This window comes from Watersipora subatra, chromosome 4 (assembly GCF_963576615.1).
Source record: "Watersipora subatra chromosome 4, tzWatSuba1.1, whole genome shotgun sequence".
Taxonomy (NCBI): Eukaryota; Metazoa; Bryozoa; class Gymnolaemata; order Cheilostomatida; family Watersiporidae; genus Watersipora; species Watersipora subatra.
This window is the reverse complement of record NC_088711.1, coordinates 36,159,973-36,175,275: the sequence shown is the minus strand read 5'-3', so window position 1 is coordinate 36,175,275 and position 15,303 is coordinate 36,159,973. Positions and strand designations below refer to the sequence as shown.

Genomic DNA, 15,303 nt, shown 5'->3' with positions numbered 1-15,303 from the left:
ACCCGTGGTTGGTGGAATATGAAGATTGAGTGTAGAAATAAAAGAACAAGCACTTTCCTTGCATATTTCTGTTGAAGTAAAGAGTGAAAGTGTTGGAGTACCACTATCAGCAGCAACTTGCTAACTATTTGACCTCAAGATGACCTCGATATAAACTTAAGTGCTTCGCATTTGGAAATTCTCCTAAACTGTGCAATGGTGAAGATATGCCTCATAGTAAGAGATGGAACAGGTTCTCCCCTTAATTGACAATTGCTGCAGAAATACAGGAGCTTCAGCTCAAAGGACGACTTCCTTCGAGAGTGAAAATACACTCTTCTAAAAGCTATAGGGCAGAGAGGGTTTGATGATATTTTCAAACTTTTAGAGAAGCAACATGCAAGGAAGGAAATGAACATGGACTATTTGGCCAAAGCCGAGCCACTCAGCCCAAGTGCTGATTTTGGAGAGGTAGATAAGTCCTGTATCAGTTTGCAACAAACACAATGGATGTCAAGGGATCAAAGATTAAGAAATTCAGCCTTGAACAAAGAATTGATGGCCAAGGCTGATCTTAGTAAGGGATATTTCTCAAGAGTGCCACAAGCAAAGTTCATTGCTAAAATAGAAAATTGAAAATCCTGCACTAGTACAATGCTAGAGGTGGACAAATTGCCTAAAAACCCCTAGTGTAACGCTTTTCAAAAAGGGTTTTGAAAATATTATAAAAAACTATAAAATACATAATAACAGTGGCTATAACAATCATAAGTCACGATGAAAGCTATTTTACACACTAATAAAAAAGTAAGTGAACAGCAGCAGGTAGAACGCAGTCATAGCAGAAACAAATACAAAATATGTTGTGCATAGTTACAAACACGAGTGAGGTAATAAAAACCTGAAGTGAGCTTTGCTAAAACACCCTATTTAAAGGTGAAAAATACTGCATTTTGTCTAGACAGCATATCGCAGGTAACAGTGTTAATTTATGAACAATTTAATGATTGAGATTGCCGCTTGCTAAAATGCTATGAAGTTAATTAAGAACTTAAGGTTAAAACTGTTTTGGCAATCAATTATCTGTGTTGGTGTAGAGCAGCTTAAAATATTAGCTGATAATAATGCTACCAAGTTTATTGTTTATGAGAGATCTAGAAAACAGTTTGATGTTCATCAGATTTCTAATCTGGGCTCGAGTGATAATGATGACTGCCTTAACAAATTGTCATATTTTGTTGCCCAGATTGTGATCAAAGAGGCAGCAAATGTGCAGACGAAGGAGATCCAACTTGCTACTTTGATTCCCTAAGAAGGTGATCACTAGATGAAGAGAAATATTTGGAGAGCATAAGAGCTTTTGCATGAGAAGTGAGTGTGGCTGATACTATAGTGTTTTTTATTGAGTATACAATGCTGATAACTTGTGTAATTGAAGCTTATATTCGAGTGAGACTTACAGCTGGGAGATTTTTAGTTCAGAAGTATCAAGCATATGCGTTTATCCAACAAAACAAATTTACTATAATAACAAATGGAACACATGTCGCAGTGTGTCAGCGTAGTAGCGAAAAAGCTGATATTACAATACATCTTGTTAGCGTATATCAGTGTTGTTGTATATTATTGAACTTCTGCCCATATCTATCAACCGATTGAATACATTACAAAAACTCATTCTACTAGCTGATATGTTTTAAACAGGTAAACGATGCGTTCTTCTTGCTTTCGATAAAAACAGCACATGTAGTTGGAAGGCTGGTGATAAAAATGTAGAACGTCTGCACCAGTTGGCGATTATCCCAGACAAAGCTTGATTGGAGACATCGATTATTCATAGAAGTGTGGTTAGGAGCGATGACTGTACGGAAAGTATCGATTGTTATGGTCATTGTTTAACTTCTAGGCAATGAGCAGTCAGTAGTTTATATATTTATGTTTTTATATTATTTTTAAACATTTCAAAAGTGAACCCGTGACCTCACTTATATACTTGGCAGATCATTATAAATACCTGGTCACGCCCTATGAAAATGCTATCAAGGGCTATTCTCACCGGTGCCAGCATTCGGTTAATTTAAGTCATTTCTAGTAGAATGTATTTCACTAGTTGCCTTGATTCATAACGATGTCACAAATTCACCCAAACATGTGCTCGGGTATTTTACACAAGTTTTAGCGAGTCCAGTATCATATTACTTTGGCAAATTGTACTCTACCCACAGCACATCATCGCTAAAAGCTCCAGTGATTGCACAAGGACTTCTACATTAGCAATATTTTTGTAATTTACAATATATTTGAGAGAATATATTCCGAATTCATATCTAATAAATAAAACATTCCAAATATGACCCGCAGCAGGTATGTAAGTACCATTGGCAGGCTTTGCAATCACTTTATGGAAATGTTACATATAAGCAAGTCACCTCAAGATTTCATGGGTGTAGACTGGAGTTGGCTTCACATGCTGTCCAAATCAAGTATTGATGGGCAGAAATTGCTATAATTCAATACCATGAAAGTTGAGCAAGAGGTATGTGAGTAGTAATGCTCGTACTGCGAATCAGGAAAATTTTATAGATGAACTTGCTGTGATTGCTGCCACTTCGATTTCTTTGTAGCAAATGAAGCCACTTCACCGGCTTTGTGTGTTGATGTAAACAAATTGTGAGCTGACCTTTGTCAATAGTTCACTATTGCATAGTGCCACTCTGAAGGCAGCGCAACAAGTCTATCGTTGCATAGCTCTATCGTTGCATAGCTGAAGTCAATTGATCTCTGATTTTACTCAATCCATCTAGCATAGTATCCACCTTCTCTCGGCTCAACTCCACATCGATGAGTTCCGTTTTGTCGGTATTACCAACACCCTCGATCTGCCATACAAAAAGGATTAGCATTCAAAGCAACGGTTGAAATATCCATGTCAATTTGCACTCAACTTGATACAACAAACTAGCTGCAATCAGAGAAGTGAGAGCTCAACATCTTGCAGCAGTCCAACACTGGACTTTGAGATCAAGATAAGCAGAGCACAATGTCCCCCCCATTGATCCTCTTTTTACCTCTCTGGTTATCTTTAGTGTTCAACTATTTCGGTTCACAAAATACTGACTGTATATTGTGTGTGGCATGGTATACTAGTGCATTATTTTGTTTTTATCTGCTGTTAGCATAGAACAGAAGCTTTTCTTCACTAAATTTACCAATAAAAAAACAAGGCTGGAATGCAAGCTGCTACGACAATGCTTTCATGGTTTACCCTTCTCTGTGAAGTTTTAGCAGCTCTCATATATACATTTTATGGTGTAAAATAATACAAACACGATTAGAAAAGTTATTTTTAATTTTGAAATGATTAAAATTACTTATGCTATAGATAATGTTAATGGAAAAATTTGTTACAGAATTCACATGATTCTAGCATGGAATGCAGCTAAAACTGAGGTTGGACTGCACTAGCATACCCTAGGACACTTATGTATTCGCCTCATCTAACTTTCGCATTTTCGCGGAGTCATCCTTTCGTGAAAATTTCATGTGCGAAACTAAACTATCATAACGAACGAGCGAAAACGCAAAATTAAATAGCTTTGTTCATTGATAGACTCAGGCCTGTATTCACTGGTTGCAAGTTGGGGTGGCTAATGTTAGGCGACTAGTTATGAACACCTAGGGTGTGGAGGGGGGCGGTGTAAGCCCCCAACAAGTTTATCTCATGTAGGGCCTCAGCCGGGCCTCTCCTGTGAAGTTTTAAAAAATTTTATCGGAAAGTATCAACATTTTTCTATTTTTTGAGATTTGTTTTGTTTTAGGTGATGTGAATGACTAGACGTTTTTAAATTAAAATAGGCAAAATTTGACCGCAGTTAAAACACTCAGAAAAAAGACATCTTTTTCTTTTGAACGTTTTAACCAAGATCAATTTTGCGGATTTTATTTCAAGTTCATTCGGAGGTTTTACGCTTTTGATGGGACATGGCCAAGCGGGTGTTTGGTAAAACTTGATCTTTTGTAAACCTTTATAAAAGTCGTTAACAAGAATATTTTGCCGCTGATGATGATAATAATGACGCCTAAGAACTACTATAAGTTGATGTTTGTCTCTATGGCTTGGAATGAAGTGATATTCTACAGCGATAAAAACCGTGTCCATGGCCGTTGGGCAAATAACTTTTCGAATAAATGATTTTGAGGTCGAGTTATCTGAAGCAATTTATCATTGCATTGGAACTGACCAAACAAATCCGTTCGAGTTAACCTTTTGTTTGAGATGAAATGTTACATTTTATCCGAGGACGAGTTATCCGAGTTTGACTGTACTTAGCCGTGAAAAATTCCCAAAAAGTCAGCCGGCCAGCCGCCCCAGGGAATACGGGCCGGTTGATAGTCCAAAAAACAAATGGCAGCAAGCGATCAAATTGCATTATCGACCTAGGCCACACCATTCTACCTGCGGTTCACAATTACAAACTAGTCGCAAATTGAATTTTTTTTATCGGTGAACTGAACCTGAGGAATCTAATTATGTTTGTTCCACTGCATTTATTTTCACATCACTATATTTTCGCACTCATCAGAGCTGCGAAATTAAGTTGCTGCGAAGTTTTACTCTGTATGCTACTCACGAAACTAAATACATGTACTAGCGAAATATAAGTGTCCTAGGGTAATAACATTCTTTAACGCAGTAAATAGAACATCACCCACTAACAATGTTAGAGCACCTGCACCACTTGCAACGATCTGCCGTATTGATAGTATATGCACTAATATGACAATTACATTTTGTATAGTATACCTTTAACTGCAGAACACAGCTAGCCTTAGTGGGTAGCAAAGCATCGAGTGTAGCGCTGTCTGAAGTGCTGTTCACCTTGCACTGAACATCGATCAGCATTGGAAGGGTTCCTACAACCGTTGAACTGATGGTAAGATAACAGCAGGGATCGCTAAACATATTATGGAAATGTTTACTTTTCCATTTCCATAAACATAAATATTTCCATAATTTTATGGAAATGGATATGGAAATTTTATTTTAGAAATATGGAAATGTTATGGAAATGGAAATAATATGGAAATGAATTATGGAAATGTTATGGAAATGGAAAAAATATGGAAATGAATTATGGAAATAATATGGAAATGAATTATGGAAATATTATGGAAATGGAAATAATATGAAAATAAATTATGGAAACGTTATGGAAATGGAAAAAACTATAGAAATGAATTATGGAAATGTTATGGAAATGGAAATAAATTATGGACATATTATGGAAATGGAAATAAATTATGGAAAGGGTATGGAAATGGAAATAATATGGAAATTATAGAAATGAATTATGGAAATTTTATGGAAATGGAAATAATATAGAAATGAATTATGGAAATTGTAACATACACGTAATCCAAGATGTAAACAGAGGGGAGTTATATTGTATAGACTAGGCTACATGAATAGACAATGGTAATACACAAACAGCTAACATTAGTGGTATTACAGAAACTATTAAAGGGGTCTGGAAGAAACTAACTCAAATTGTTTCTTGCTCGGCTACATGTATAGACAATGGTAATACACAAACCCAGCTAACATCCGTGGTATTACAGAAACTATTAAGGGAGTCTGAAAGAAACTATCTCAAATCGTCTCTGGCTTAGTTATAGGCAATGGTAGCATACAGCTTTGATGTTGCCTGGACCCTGAATAAAGTATATTAGCAAGCAAGTATCATATTCATATTATGTATAAATTAATCACATGTTCGGGAAGAGTTGACGATTGCACACACACGCTCATTTGACACGCAAGCGCGCACACATGCGTACACACCAGGGATCGCTAAACATATTATGGAAATGTTTACTTTTCCATATCCATTTCCATAAACATAAATATTTCCATAATTTTATGGAAATGGATATGGAAATTTTATTTTAGAAATATGGAAATGGAAATAATATGGAATTAATTATGGAAATGAATTATGGAAATGTTATGGAAATGGAAAAAATATGGAAATGGAAATGGAAATAATATGGAAATGAATTATGGAAATATTATGGAAATGGAAATAAATTATGGAAATGTTATGGAAACGGAAATAATATGGAAATAAATTATGGAAATGTTATGGAAATGGAAAAAACTATGGAAATGAATTATGGAAATGGAAATAATATGGAAATAAATTATGGAAATGTTATGGAAATAATATGGAAATGAATTATGGAAATGTTATGGAAATGAATTATGGAAATGGAAATAATATGGAAATGAATTATGGAAATGGAAATTGTGACAAACACGTAATCCCTGGATAACAGGCCAACAGACTGCTAGTTCAGACACAGTTCACACAATAGTGTTAGTCTTAAAGTAGAAAGAGAGGTTTAAGAGAAAAAAGAGGAGCAGGATACAGAGAAGCAAACACTCAAAAGTGCAATACGATTAGAATAATAGAAACTAGAGAGAAAAAGAAATTATAGCGAGATAGTAAAAGGTATCAGAGTTGATTGAGACGGTAAAACAGTTTTTGGTAGGAGACGAGGAAGGAAAAATGAAGGGTTTAACAGAGATTTGAAAGTGAGAAGAGAAAAGCATCTTTACTATAATGAGAGTGGCGTCCGTCGCCATGCTTGAAGGTTAGGAAAAAGATTGTATGGCACAGGAATCGAACTCACACATGCAGCATAGCAGTCAGGCTCGATACCATCCGAGTCACTCAACCACTTTGCCACATTTTGGAATCTCACGGCTGACCCGACTGCCTAAGTACTAATGTTGCTGAAAATTGAGAGGCTGAATAAGAAAAACTGAAAGCTACAAAGGATTATTAGTAGAAGGGAATTAAGACCCAGTAAAGTGGAAAAGATAATAGGGAACGAAACTGGGAGATAGAGGTAGACAAGAAAGCAGTGCCATAACGAACATGATGTGTATAGAGATAAACCCATTTAACAAGATCACTTACTGTTAGAGTCTGCAAGCGTTACTTTCCATTCTGAAAACCTTTTAGCTATTATGGAAGACAATAGCTCTCTAAGGTCTGCGTGAAAATCATCTGCCAACATACAATAAGAAAAACAATGAAATTACTGAGCAAACAAGTCGCTATACGGAGACTATGTTTTAACCGATGTAATGAATATGTACACTGCTATGAATCAGTGTGCGCAGTGTGATGGGTTGGCTTGCGTGTCTGCAGACCTGAAGGTTACAAGTTCAAATCCTATGCGAAGTGAATTTTTGGTAACGACACTTTATCGCTATAACTGGACAGACGCCCAACAAACGAATGACAGACAAACATTGAGAGTGATATTATATAAAACTATGTAAAATGCTATATATATACAAAACAAAATTACCGGTAAGAGTAACAAACCAAATAAATACAATGATAATAAAAACAGGTATTTATGCCTGTTGCCACAATGCCACTGTTGCCACAGGCCGCAATGCCTTGCATTAAAGTCAGGTGACCTGAAAAGTAGCCTTGATAACCCAAAGACAAACAGTACATAGAGGTAATGATAGAGATATGACACTAGTGTAACAAAAACTACATGAACTTCAAATTAATATTACTGGATAATATTCTGTGATTTTATATTTAATAGTATTTAATAGCCTTTGACCGCTTTCATCTCGACAATGTAGGAGGAAGCAGAAAACAAAAACAGACAACACAAATCCAGAGACAGAATGCATGTGTAACTGCTGTCTATGCCTCGTCATGTCTCTTTTACTAAAGCTACCGTATGTGATTTCTTTATTTTCCTACATAAAACTTCAAAACATTGTATATTAAATAGAAGATTACAAAGTGAAATTATAAGAATTTATGTGTAAATTGATAAAAGTAAAATACAGGAGCAGCACTGACATAGCCGTGCAAGACTCAGGACTTTAATAAAGTTTGAGGGTGGCTAGAGGTAATCACGAGGTCATTACGTCTTATCTTCAGGGTGATTTTCATAAACTAGTGAATGATATGGCACAGCTAAAGATATTTTACTAATTCTTTACTTATATTGATAAAGAATTAACACATAAAAAAGTGAAAATAATAATAAATCTTAAAAAAAGTTTTACTTTTTTAGGATTTTTTAAGAACCAACCAGACTGCATATTTATTAACATGAAATTACCTGGAAATGCATTAGAAACTGCAGAGGGGTTGGCTGAGAACAAAAAGACTCCTCGTTGGAGAAGAGAAGAGAGACTCGTTATGACCTGCAAACAAAACCATGGACAAAGAGTTTCTCATTTGTAAAAGCTGGTTTGTTACGCTACGCAGTCACCGTATTGACAAAATAGAATTACAAAAAGAATAACCTTACAATGCAGAAAAACTTTCGACAAAATTTGTTTTCTTTAAGAACATACCGTAGATGAGGTCGTGAAGGGGAACAGGTAGGAGGCTTAGCTTATATATTTGCTTCACATGACTTTAGCGAAAGACAAAGAGATGATTGATGAACATATTATACAAGCAGGAGAGATAATTTCAAACTGAGGAGATTATTTGAAAGGTATCCATTACTGCGAGTGAACAGTCGAGGCACAGCAGGCAGCGATTCTTATGAAATATTCAGCATTGCCAAACTGTTGACTACATGTACATGTAAGTGAAAAAAGGGTAGGACTTATAACCGGTATGCTTTTGGACAAAAGCAAGCAATTAAAACCAAATTCTCAAAAAGACAACATACTTGTATGTTTAGGAGCAATCTTAGCTGCCGAGTCTGTTTGGTGTCTATAAATGCCATTCCACTATGGCTAGTTATAGACTATAGGGTCACATCTGTTTAATAGCAAAATTGCTTCACTGTAAGGACTTTGTAGTAAAAAAAATATTTATTTTACAGAACTAATTAAAGTATATTTTTTTAGAAGCACTGAGGATAATAAAATAAACAATATTTGGTAACTATTAAATAGATATCCTGACCCACTCTACCAGAAGGTCAACTTTTACAACTGAATAAGTAAGAAATGATAAGAGTGCACATGTACTTATACAAGGGTACTTATATGGTTTCAAAAATACTTCTACTGTTTCGAGGGTACTTTTATGGGTTCTACAGAGAGCCGCTATCTCAGTGGAAGGATATGGCACAATAAGCTGCTTTCTCTGTGCTATATTTGGATGCCACATGCGTACAAGCTGTAGAAAGTGCTGGCCCCACCGCTCTACCATCTGTTAGCATGACAAGAGTAAATAGAATATGTTTTAGAAAAAATATAAAAAATGTATCAATCAATAGCAGACTCTGCTGAACTGCAGTCATTAACATTTCTTTCAGATTCGTTGTCAGCGAAGCAACAAAGATATATATTGTATGGAAGGTTGACAGAATGCTAGCAAATAAACCTGCCTGTCGTGTCTCTCCCTTGGTGACAGACAGAGTAGAGCTCCAGTTGGCCACAATTGAATCAGGAAGATTATGTGATGCGAGTCCTTTGTATAGAATTGCCTGATCGCATAGCCTTACCATCACCTCCTTACTAGGCACCTGCATAGTCATTCAACTGTAGCGTATGGGGTGACACAAAACGAAATTGATAACAGCAGAAATATCCTGAAACGTGCTAGTCATGGAATGAAATAACCAACATATTAGTCATAGAGTGAACTAACCAACATATTAGTCATAGAGTGAACTAACCAACATATTAGCCATAGAGTGAACTAACCAACATATTAGCCATAGAGTGAACTAACCAACATATTAGTCATAGAGTGAACTAACCAACATATTAGTCATAGAGTGAACTAACCAACATATTAGCCATAGAGTGAACTAATCAACATATTAGTCATAGAGTGAACTAACCAACATGTTAGCCATAGAGTGAACTAACCGACATGTTAGTCATAGAGTGAACTAACCAACAAGTTAGTCATAGAGTGAACTTACCTTCAACAAATGTTGCCATACAGTTTTAGCTTTAGGCGGATGTGCAGTAGTCATCTTACCTTAATCTAAAATATGAGAATAACAGAGAATTTTATTAAATAAATTAATACTATAAAGTCAAAAAGCAAAAAGCTAAGACAATTACTAACAACATTTGAGAGACTTTTCAAGTTGTGCTATTGCTCTAATCAGTAAGTTCGACACATTTTTTACAAAAGTGAAATCTCACCAACCTACATGTATTGAAGCCCATGACATACAGGTATATAACAAGATAAGATAAAAGAGGGAAAGTAGTCTAAACATTTAGCGAGAATGTTTATTTTTTATATTTATGATCTATCTTAGTTGTTATTTTTTTATAGTTATTTAATCTAACTTATTATATTCTCTGATGGGTTTAGTAAATTTTCCAAAAACTCAAGCAAGCTAACAGTCTTCTGAATGCCTAACTTATTAGTGACTAATATTTTTGCTATATGATTCTTTTTTTACACCAGCCCTAATTACAATGCATCTACAGAAATGAATATTAATTGTGATATAGGATCCTTCACCGCCTTTCTGGCTAGGCTGAACTTTATTGAATTGACATAGGCAATAAGCGTAAACTACGACAAAGCCGACTTTTGAAGATTTAAAGGAAATATTTGTGGTTCAATTGTACGAAGAATAAGACAACTATACATATGAATACAACCTAACGCCATTTAATCAACTTATGAAAAAATTTCCTACAAGATAGAGACATGAGACTTCTACAACATGACATAAGAATATTACTTTTCATTTTCTAGTGTGGATTTTTACAATTTGAAGGATAGCAAAAATGGTTCGCTTTTTGAGTATTTAAAACAGAGGGGTTGATAGAAATATTCTGCGCGAACAAAATCTGACATCTAAAGCCTCAGTGTACACAAAATGATAATTGCTCCAATGTAACATTTACTTTATACAGTTAGTTAAACCTTCACCTATGATCATTTTAGCATAAACTTTGCGACATACAGTGTGAAATTTGAGCAAATATTAGACCTAACACCTGAAGTAATTCCTAACATACAACGTCTGAAGTTCTCGAAACACTTTCAGTTTTGTAAATGAGACTTATGAGTACATGTCTTCACAGTTCTCCATGATTCTCTGTGGTGTTCCAATAGCAAACACCACTTCACACATTCCTTCTTAAATGTTAAAATTGAGGACCCTGCGCAGGCTGGCAGCAACAAAAATTGCTTCGTTATGACATTCTTTTGAAATTCATTTACCAATATTTTTTGATAGTTTCTTTGGTACTTTTTGGTTTGTTTCCCACTTTTTAGATTCATTTACAGTTACAGGTTGCACAGAATACTTGACATTCATTCAGAAGCCTGTAATTTTTTCATAGTTTCGTAGGTGGTGCAGCACTCTTATACCAACATAATAAACTGAGCCTCAACTTAGTTTAGTGAAAGATACGAAGTAAGTTCTTCTGTTGTTTCGAGTGCTGTAAATGTTCTTAAATAGATTCAATAATACGACTTGTATTAGCTGTTATAGAGAACTTTGATGAATCTACTTGGTTACGTTTTGTTTGACAGCATAAATTTTTTTGACAGCTAGCGATGTGAGAAAACCAGTTCATTCTTTAATTAAAAAACATGTGATACTTTTGATCAGAACATTTTTCAGCTTTTGGATGCCATTCCTTAAAGGTTGACTTGCAACAAAATTCACATTACAGGTTTTTGATATCAAAAGATTCACCATGTCGTACTCTGCTGTGATGTAGGAGCAAAATATGTGGAAATGTGATTACAAGCTCTTAAAAGCTCAAAAACGAACAGTTGATCGTAGCCATTACGGAAACGCTGCAGATTGGAGTCCATTTCCAAAACGGCTCAAATGGGACGTAGTTGAACAAGATGGCTTCTGTTTACACTTTCACGCAACCTTATTCGTCGAAATACTTGCACAAATATACTTTACGCATTCAATAAAACCATGTCTATTGTCCTTATGTGTCTATTTCATCATAATTGTAAAGCTATCATTTGAGCACTGATATCTCCAAACCTAGCATAAAAATTCATTTAATTTTTTAACCTTAGCTCGAAGAAGTGCATATCATCCTTTGATGAACATGAGGAGCCTGTTGGTCACCTGCGATAGTCGAAAAATGCTGCAGAAACTGTTTGCGCGATTTGGCAGAAAGCATGGCTCACATGATCAGATTACGACTAGATGATTAGACCGGGCTGAAACGACACTGTAATGTAGCGAGCATTTATATTTGATACGGGCATTCCGATAGAACCCGAAGTATTTGTCATAAACTAGTGCTACGAGACGTTTTATATCGAGCTTTTTATTGGCCTTTAATTTCACGTGATAACATGAACTCCAAACTGTTGGAGTACATCAGCCAAATAAAGAAATTCCAAACTACGGCGTTTTTGTGATGGCTGCAATTAACTGTTTGTTTATGAGCTTTTAGGAGCTAGTAATCAGATTTTCACAAATTTTGCACCTACAACACCACCACAGAGTAAGACATGGTGAACCTTTTTGATACAAAATACCTGTAATGTGAATTTTGTTGCAAGTCAACCTTTAAGCAAACTTTTAAGCTATTGCAGATTCGTTTGACAAGTGAACATTTCAAAAACTAATCACCCATAAAATTATGACCATAGAAAAAACAAGGAAAGGAAATTTGCTTTTGATATGAGAAACTGCAACCAAGGTAAGAATAATGGTAATCTTGATATTCAAATACGAACAAAACCTAAGCTTTAGAATTTACTAATTTCCATCTAGACCTAACGATATGCTTCAATCACAAGTTTGCTTAATATAATGAAGAATGATATAGGACTAAACTGGTTTCAGAATATGGAATGGTATCGAACGTAAAATAAAGACAAAAAATGAAAATAAAGATATCGAGTTTTCATTCCAAAACTTCAGGAATACCATTTAGTGTATCTTACCGTAAATAGCTGATCACTTTGGGAGCTTAAATGTCTTCATATTAGTTTAGAGCTAGCTTTGAAATTTCTAATAGTATTTAAAATCTTTTATTTATGCAAGATATTAATGTTCTAAACATACAGCTAGAAAAACACCCAGATCATTAAGTTATCAATACAATTAAATAACCGTTTTAACGGCTCTTAATAAGCCTTTCTTGTGGGCTTTATGGACAGACGCTCGCGAAATTCGTTGTTCGATGGGCTACATCTAGCGAATGTACTGTTAGTGTCCAGTTTGCTTCTGGCGGTGTGGCACAACAATCTCCAGGTTTTTGAGCAAACCGTACTGTCAATTAATCGACATTTAGAAGTCATACCAGACCATGTCAACAACAACATTAGAAAAGAAGAGAGAAAGCTGTACAAAAAGTTACAATGTAGTTCAGCATCCGATTTAGTCAGTGACCTACATTTTATGCAAACTGACTAACCTTTTACAACACTTTAAAAATGATAATATAACAAATCAGTTTTTTGGATTGAAGTTTTGTAAGTTTGGTGTATGGTTGTGTATGGAAATACTGCAAAAACAACATACCAATAGGGAATGCAGCCAAACCACAGGATAAGCATATAATACGTACAAGCAGCAAGAAGCCAATAGACATCAAAAGATCCAATAATCGAAAAGAGTCAAAAGAAAATTAGAAACTTCCAAATTAGAGGAATCAATCATAGAGAATGCGTCAACACCAGATGGAGAACATGCTAAAAGAAAGTCGGAGCAATTAAACCTACAAACCACCATCCCCAAGAAACCACCAGAGAAACATTAGAGACGAATCAAATGAGTCATATACAGACCTGCCACTACTGTCAAACATGACATAGCTACTAGGAGTAAGTCACGAGCTTCACCCTACATGCCGGCATCATGTGCACCAGCTGAAGACTTACGCAAAAAAGATATCTTCACACGTCTGACATAAAGCACTAAACCTTAACACTCAACCTACTTCTACGGGCTAGCCATTCCGCATGCCAGACATCTATAAAAGAGAACAGCTCCAATGACTCAGCATCACTACCTCTCTCTTCCCAAGGACCTCCTTAGACACTCTCCTCTCTGCCTTCCAAGGAACCTTTCTCCCTTGCCTGATGAGCCTCGTCCTTCTTCACCAGCTGAGCCTCTTCTATACTACTATCTCAACTGCCAAAAATCTCTACCTATGAGCTGTCACGACTCTCGGTTGACTGTCGAGACTCACAGCCGTACGAGACTGAGCAAACAAACATGGACGACCGTTCGAGTAAGGATGTACATGTAACTTTCATTAGCTATTCTAGTTTTTGTCATTAATATTATTGTTTTAGAATTTTGTTAGTTGTGTATTACATTGTTTGACTTATAGAATAAAGAAGTACATTTTACTGATAAATATCAGTATTGCTTACAACAGCTTAACACCTTCACTTGTACCTGAACTAGTAATAATCAAATTAGTTCCCACAAGCTAAGCAAAAGTTCACAAACTACACATAGGTAGTAAAAATAGAATAAAATGACAAAGCAATTTCAACAATGATGTTGTGTGTGAATTCGGATTAATTATGCATAACATAATTTTTCCGCATCCACCCATAACACGGTGTTGTATTGCATGTTATTACTCATGAAAAAGAACTGTTGTTCCATTTATTATTCTAGCACACCTTGTTAATCCGCTGAGGTCAAGCTAATGTCATCATTGTAGGCGTGTTTTCCGACTTGTAATTGATCTCGTAGGGTGAGTGTTAGACGGTAAAGCAATAGGTTTTATGTATAGTTGAAGGCAGTATATCGATTCAAAATTTGCCTAAACGTCTCTTTGAAACAGACAATAAACATTTAGCGTACATAGTTTTTTTTGTTGTCGTTTTTAATATCTTGTGAAATTGTAGTTTCAAACGCTTTTAGCTAGGCTGAGAGAGAAAGGTTTATTATAGTGGCACAAAAAGCCAAGAAAACTTTTTTGTTAATCTGCGTTCACTATTTTTATTCAGAACTTAATTTTACTGTATAAACAGACTTTTTTGCGTAGTCTCAGATACATGAGAGTATGATTTGAATATTTATAAGCTTATACAAACCCCATACAAACTAGTTTGATTTGCATGAAGTTGGACTATTGTGTCCACAAATTGGGTTTATTATTATTATATTTTCCTACTTAGACCGCACAGCAGGTGCGTAAGGAGCGTGGGAACACGGTGTGTTTACACTAATAAGTGGTTTCAAAGTAAGATTTTTTTTTTTAATTATATTGTGTTTTTCTATTTATTTATTTATATATACATATATATATTTTTACATAAAACAAAGAAAATTCTGCCCTAAGGATTCATTTTATCAGGATCTTAACTCTCCTTAACTTAACTCTTAACTAGTGTA

The 15,303-nt window shown here is 35.3% G+C and overlaps 1 protein-coding gene across 1 annotated transcript; it reads right to left on the bottom strand.

The window, feature by feature from the left end:
* Positions 1 to 2,264: 2,264 nt before the first annotated feature.
* On the bottom strand, positions 2,265 to 14,637 carry LOC137394598 (COMM domain-containing protein 9-like). The gene is made up of 7 exons (XM_068081332.1): positions 14,586 to 14,637; positions 9,916 to 9,980; positions 9,373 to 9,510; positions 8,143 to 8,227; positions 6,963 to 7,052; positions 4,784 to 4,893; positions 2,265 to 2,858 (listed from the first exon to the last, which is right to left on the bottom strand). The coding sequence occupies exons 2-7, from the start codon at positions 9,967 to 9,969 to the stop codon at positions 2,730 to 2,732; spliced, it is 606 nt and encodes a 201-aa protein (XP_067937433.1). The 5' UTR covers positions 9,970 to 9,980; positions 14,586 to 14,637; the 3' UTR covers positions 2,265 to 2,729.
* Between the last annotated feature and the right edge of the window lie 666 nt (positions 14,638 to 15,303).

Coding starts and splice junctions, on each gene's coding strand:
- LOC137394598 (XM_068081332.1), bottom strand. CDS start 9,969: ATGACTACTGCACATCCGCCTAAAGCTAAAACTGTATGGCAACATTTG. Junction 9,511..9,915: donor TATGGCAACATTTGTTGAAG/GTAAGTTCACTC, acceptor ATGACTATGCAG/GTGCCTAGTAAGGAGGTGAT. Junction 4,894..6,962: donor AACGCTTGCAGACTCTAACA/GTAAGTGATCTT, acceptor CAACGGTTGTAG/GAACCCTTCCAATGCTGATC.